Genomic DNA, 6,031 nt, shown 5'->3' on the forward strand with positions numbered 1-6,031 from the left:
CTCGGCTGCCTCCTCCTGGTCCTCCTGTCCGTCCCAGCCCAGAGTCTCAGAGGCTGGATTCATAAATAGAAGTGCTTATGTTGGGGCCATGCCCTGCTGCTCCAGCCCCGTAGTGTGGCTGTGGAGGGGGGGTGGTCCCTGGTGCGGCCCCCCCTGGCGTCCTGGGCCTCAGGAAGGCTGAGGGGAGACAGCAGGTCCCAGGACTTGGGCTTCAGCTCATTGAAGACTGGTTGGAAAAAAAGGAACTGGAAAAGGGGGCGAGGTGCAACAGGATCAGGTGAGTGATTATGGGGTCAAGGGGTTGAAGAGGTCAGGGTCTGGGGTCCCCGAGGCCCCTCCCTCACCTAAAGTGTCACAGTGTCTCCGGCCCGGATTCCTGGCTGGCTTCCAGCAGCAGCTCCTCCAGCTCCCTCTCATCCTTGGCGCAGCTCAGTTCTGCAGAGACAGGCGGCTCCTGAGGGACCCAGGGGTGGCCCTTCTCAGGCTTGCACCCACCCAGCCCCCCACATCAGCTCAAAAATTGCTCCCCACCCCACCACCAAACCCTGCTGCTCACCGTGCTCCAGGCCACAGCTGCCCGCTTTGGCCTCAAGCCCTGGGGGCAGCTCAGAAGGCAGGGCCAAGGCGAACTCGGGCTTGAGGCCATTGGGCAGGAGCGGCCCTGACTGAGTGGGCTCGGGCTGTGGCAGAGGCTCTGCCACCTCCGGGTCCTGGGAGCTGTAGGCCTCAGCTGGTGGGGAGGCAGGCGGGGAAAGGGGGGACAGTGAGGAGACGGCGGCGGGGAGGGCGGGCAGTGCTGGCCTCTCAGGCGGACTCTCCACTCGAGTCACCACGAACACCTTGTGGCCCCGGCCAGGGCTGGACACAGAAATGCGCTGCTCCTTGGGGGTGGAGGGGCTGCCTGAGGGGGTCCTGTCCCCAGGGTCCGGGGAGTCCGTCGGGGGCACCAGGATGGGGCAGGGGGCGGAGGAGCTCTGGTCACTGTCGGCCTCGTCGCGCTCCTCGTCCTCCGAGTCCGAGTCCGAGTCCGAGTCGGGGCCGGGCCCGGGCCCGGGCTCAGGGGCCCCGTTCTCCCGTGCCTCGGTGGCCGGCTCGGCGTCAGGCGGGGGCTCGGTGACGGAGATCTCGGGCATGGAGGCCGACAGCTGCAGCCGCTGCTCCTGCTCCTCCCGCTCCCGTGCCTGCACGAAGTTGCGCCTGCAGCCGTTCTGGATCTCGGCCAGCAGGGCCTTCTGCGTCTCGATGAAGCTCTTCACCTGAGGCCCGGGAGAGAATGGCCTGGCTAGGGTCCGGCTGCCCCCACGACAGGCAGGCAGCTCAAGGCCTGCTCCCCCCCAGCCCTGCCTCCCGCCGCAGGGGAGCCCGCTCACCGCCTCCTTCTTGGGCTCCCGGTCCAGGTCCAGGCGTAGCAGGGAGTGGTTCACCTTGAGGGCCAAGGACAGCGCCATGAGCCCGCCTGTCTTGATCTCGTTCTCCCGCAGGTCCAGTCTCAGGAGGCGGGGGCTCTCGGCAATGAACTCCGCCACCGCCACCGCGCCTGGGAGGGGGACCGCAGGGGCTGGCCACGGGCCCCACACCTGGCCAGCCGCCCCCAGCCCACCCACGGGAGCCCCCGCCCGCCCGCCCCTCACCTTCACAGGTGAGCTTGGTGGAGGCCAGGCCCAGGCGCAGCACGCTGCGGTTGCTGATCAGGCCATTCTTGAGGTTGCGCACACCCTCATTCCCGATGGGGTTGTGGCCCAGGTTCAGCGTCTCCAAGCTCTGAGTGTGTGGCTGGGGGAGAGCCGGGAGCATGTTGGGGGGCAGCCAGGGGGCCTTAAAGGCCCAGAAGAACTCGGGGAAGAATCGGAACAAGAGGCAAACACCTGGGCCAGGCCTGGGGTGTTTTGGGGTCCCTGCCCACTGTAGGTCTGGCCGCTGTGTGTGCTACACAATCCCAGTTCCCCAAGGCCATGCCTCAGTCCCGCAGCTCCCTCCAGACTCCAGGTGCGCTGCCTGGCTCTGTGTATGAACCTGGGTGCCAGCTGGGAGTGTGGGGGGTGGGGGTGTAGGGAGGGGAGTTGGGTGTAGCACAGTAAGCAGCTTTACAACAGACTGGCGGGTTCTAACTCACAGAGAACCTCTCACCCTGGGAACGTACCCCCACAGGAGACTGCAGCTCTGGGCAGCTAGAGAACAGATCATGGGACTGGTGAAGGTGGAGGATGGTGTCGGGGTGGGCATCTCCCTGAGATTATGGCCCCAAGGGCCCTTCAAGCTCCTCAAACTCTGAACCTGAACAGCGAGCAGGCTCAAAGGGAATCACCACAGTGAGGTGCTGCTCGAAAAGGCCACTTCACTGAGACCAATTGGTCAACGACGACCTTCAAACCAAGATGAGAAGACAAAGGACAGTGGGAACCCACAAGCAGGGCCGCCGGGGTGCAGGCCGGGAGCGGGGCTGAACGCGCACTTGAGTGCTCGCTGACCATAGCCGGCCGCGGGAGCCGCTCACCAGCGTCATGCCCAGGAAGGCCATGCCCGTGTGCGTGAGCTGGTTGTTCCACAGCACCAAGGTTGCCAGCCCCTTCCGCTGCTCCTTGAGGCCCTCGCAGATGTAGGCCAGACCTGGGAAGATCGAAGGGAGGGAAGTCTCATGCCAGGGCACGTGTGTAGCTCAGTCTGGAGCTTCACACAAGGACACTGAGGTGTGGGAACCACACTGAGGTGTGACACATGGCTCCATCCAGCCTCCTGCACCAGCCCTGCTGCCCTGCTCGCCACCTTGGGCCTGAGGCACACAGAGGTCCCCGGGTCCCTGGCCAGAAAGCTGCCTCCCTGGGTGCCTGGCCTTTCTTGCCAGCTTTGGCTCAAATCCCTGGTCTCCCTACCCACCCTGGTCAAGCACCAGCCCAGTTTCCCGCCCCGTCTCTGCTGTGCTGTACGCAACACAAACTCCAGAGCGTAGCCTGGGGGCATGTGCTGGGAGGACGGGCGAGTCCCCCGATGCTGAGGGTCAGCTAGCCCTGCAGCACCTGCTGTTGCCTGGGTGACATGTGCAGCGTAGGCCTGGCCACCGGGGACACACTGGCTTCCCAGGCCCTCACAGGTCCGTCCCCTCATTCACTATCCACACACCCCTCTACAACATCCTCATCTGTCCTACCGCAGGACCGCTGCCAAGCGCTTCCCTGGGGCTTGTCCACTGCTGGGGGGTGGAGGGCCGGCCCAGCCTGCAGGGCCACTCTCTCCACAGGTTATGATGTTAACTATTCCTTCAATTCTTCACCTCTTCCTCCAGGAAGCCCTCCTGAGCTCCAGCCCATGCTCACCGCTGCCTGGGGCAGGGCGGCAGCACCCACCTGAGTCAAGCACATGGTTGTTGCGCAGGTCCAACGTGTGCAGGGAGCAGTTGAACTTGAGCAAGTTGCCCAGCTGGGCCGAGTCCTGAAGGCCGTTCAGCTTGTTGTCAGCCAGGTACAGCTCCCGAAGGTTCATGTTCATCTTCAAGGCTGTGGCTGCAAAGAAGCAGTAGTGACAGGCTGGCCACACACCCCTGGCCATCCAGGTCCCAGTCCCTAGGGCTGCAGCTCCCTCGGCTCACCGAGCAGCATAAGGGGCCGCCCTGACAGGCTGGCGTTCTCCAGGTGCAGCACGGCCAGGCTGCTGCGGATGCGCAGGGCGCGGGCCACGAAGGGTGCGGAGTGGTCCAGCAGGGGCGTGTTGCGGGCATCCAGGTACTGCAGGCAGCTCGTCTGGGGACAGGGTGTGGGGGCTGGGTCAGGTTTGGCCCCAGCTAGCCCTGCCCAGGGCCCTGCCTTGTGTCCCAGAGGTCATGGTCAGCAGGTGTGCTCTGGTTGTATGGTGGGGATGCCAGGTGGTATGGGGAAGGCCACAGGCAGTGGTGTGGAAGGAGCCCTCTTCTCTCTGGCACCTCCACTGTGTGAAGTGAGGACACGGGAGGGCCTGGTGGGACGGGCACCCTTCTTGGCATGGGGGAGGCAAACTCAGCTCTCTCCCAAATCCCACTGGCTGGTGGCCGGGGTCCAAGGGCTGCCCACCTTGCGCATCATGTGGGCGGCAGCCTGCCAGCCTCGGGTGCCAATGTGCTTGTTGAAGGAGATGTTGAGGTGAGTGGCCGACTCGTAGTACTCGATCATGTCAAAGAGGGCTGAGGCTCCCTGTGGACAATGGCCGGGGCTCAGCCTCTGCTCACAATGCCCTAGAGAGCCTGTGCCTGAGCCCAGGGGCCAACAGTTGTGGGGTCCTGCGGTTGGGGAAAAGCACAGGGGTGGACAGAAAGTGCCCCCTGGAAGTGAGGCTGACATACCCAGGTCTAGCCACACCTCGGCACAATGGTGCTGGGACCTCCTGGTCATGGGAAACCAGTCTTTTTGGCACCTGCCACCCAGCAAGGTCCTGCACCCGCTCAGGCCAGGCCTCTGCTGTCCTGGGCCCATTTTCCTCTAATCCCAGCTAGAGACCCTGGACTCCTGGCCACCTTAAAACCTGGGAGGCAGGAACACCAGGGCCCGACATGGGAGGCTGCTCTGGGGTGTTGCTCCAGCACCCCTGTAGGCTGATAGAGCAGGATGCTGTCCCCGGGTGATGGGCTCCCAGTCCCCACTCTCTCGCTCTCCTTTGTTCACAAGTGCTTCCAGCTCCAGGGGGCTTCTAGGGGCTCCCCTATTGTAACCTTCAAGAGGCCCTGTCCCACCCCCAAACCTCTATCCAAGGGGGCTGCCTCCTCCCACCAGCGTCACCCCACCCCCAGCCTCAGGACCCCAGAGGCTCCCGAGTGGGCGGCTCACATCCTCGTCCAGGTTCGTCTGCTCCAGGTCCACGACCTTAAACTGCAGCCTCTTGAAGACCTCCTCCAGGGCCTCGCAGGCCTTGTAGTCCAGCTTCTCACCTGGGGCAGATAGAGCGGCCGTGGACTAAGGTGTCCAGCGAGCATGCAGGCACATGCACACCTGCTCACTACAGAGCCGGCCCTGCCCAAACACACACCTTTCAGGTCCAGACAGTCAACGCGGTGCCCGAGGTCCGAGAACTCCTGGAGAGAGTAGTCAGCTATGAGGACAGGAAGCCCCCAGGGCCCGGCAGTAGCCAAGCCAGGCCTCCCACACTGCCACCCCTCGCCTACTTGGGGCCCCTCAGCTTGAGGGGAAGCAGTGCTTGGGGAAGCGAGGGTCTGAACCAGGGCTAAACCCCAGGACGTGAGCTGGGAGGGGTGCCCATGCCCCTGGCTGCCACACTGAGGGCCTGGCACTTCCGGGAGCCCCACAGAAAGGCTAACCCAGGTGCTAGGGGAAGAAGGACGGGGAACAAGCAAGCAGGGACCACAGCAGGAAAGGCAGGTACAGAGGCAGCGTGCAGCATCCATGAGGCAGGCTGCAGATGTGCCAGGAGACCCTGCTCAGTAACAACGGGCGATGCCTGTACAAAGGCAGAGGGCTGACACACCAGGGATTCCACCCAGGGGCTCCGGGGCAGGAGAGGAAAAAGGCTTTTCTTGTCTTTATGGCTGGGCCACCACGCTGCCCCACCTGGAGCTGCCGGAGGAGCTTGGGGATCTGCCGGCAATTCAGCTTCTGGCAGGCCTGCTTGTAGGCGCCGACAACCTCGTCCACGGTCACGTTCTGAGCTGTGGACACGGAGGACCACTGTGAATCTCTGTACCCTGGCCACTCACCAGCCTCTCACCTGAGTCTCACCCTCTGCCCACCACAGTTGCCTCATCATCATGGCCATCCTTTTTTTTTTTTTAAATCACTTAATGGGGCTCATACAACTCTTATCACAATCCATACATACATCCATTATGTCAAGCACATTTGTACATTTATTGCCCTCATCATTCTTTTTTTTAAAATCATTTTATTAGGGGCTCATACAACTCTTACCACAACCCATACATACATCAATTGTGTAAAGCACATTTGTACATTCATTGCCCTCGTCATTCTCAAAACATTTGCTCTCCACTTAAGCCCCTGGCATCAGGTCCTCATTTTTTCCCCTCCCTCCCCACTACCCCCTCCCTCATGAG

The 6,031-nt window shown here is 62.7% G+C and overlaps 1 protein-coding gene across 1 annotated transcript in view; it reads right to left on the reverse strand.

The window, feature by feature from the left end:
- Window positions 1–6: 6 nt before the first annotated feature.
- The window catches only part of PPP1R37 (protein phosphatase 1 regulatory subunit 37), a 29,283-nt gene continuing 23,258 nt past the window's right edge, over window positions 7–6,031 (reverse strand). The window contains exons 3-14 of the mRNA XM_045292678.1: window positions 5,529–5,626; window positions 4,990–5,035; window positions 4,791–4,891; window positions 4,041–4,160; window positions 3,584–3,734; window positions 3,342–3,497; window positions 2,495–2,607; window positions 1,632–1,773; window positions 1,371–1,537; window positions 557–1,256; window positions 345–435; window positions 7–245 (exon numbers count right to left, since the gene is read on the reverse strand). Of these exons, the coding sequence (XP_045148613.1) occupies window positions 353–435; window positions 557–1,256; window positions 1,371–1,537; window positions 1,632–1,773; window positions 2,495–2,607; window positions 3,342–3,497; window positions 3,584–3,734; window positions 4,041–4,160; window positions 4,791–4,891; window positions 4,990–5,035; window positions 5,529–5,626 (1,877 nt within the window). The 3' untranslated portion in view covers window positions 7–245; window positions 345–352. The remainder of the gene's footprint in view (window positions 246–344; window positions 436–556; window positions 1,257–1,370; window positions 1,538–1,631; window positions 1,774–2,494; window positions 2,608–3,341; window positions 3,498–3,583; window positions 3,735–4,040; window positions 4,161–4,790; window positions 4,892–4,989; window positions 5,036–5,528; window positions 5,627–6,031) is intronic.

Source organism: Echinops telfairi, unplaced genomic scaffold (genome assembly GCF_000313985.2).
Source record: "Echinops telfairi isolate 266 unplaced genomic scaffold, ASM31398v2 ScPeMD7_655;HRSCAF=1070, whole genome shotgun sequence".
NCBI lineage: Eukaryota > Metazoa > Chordata > Mammalia > Afrosoricida > Tenrecidae > Echinops > Echinops telfairi.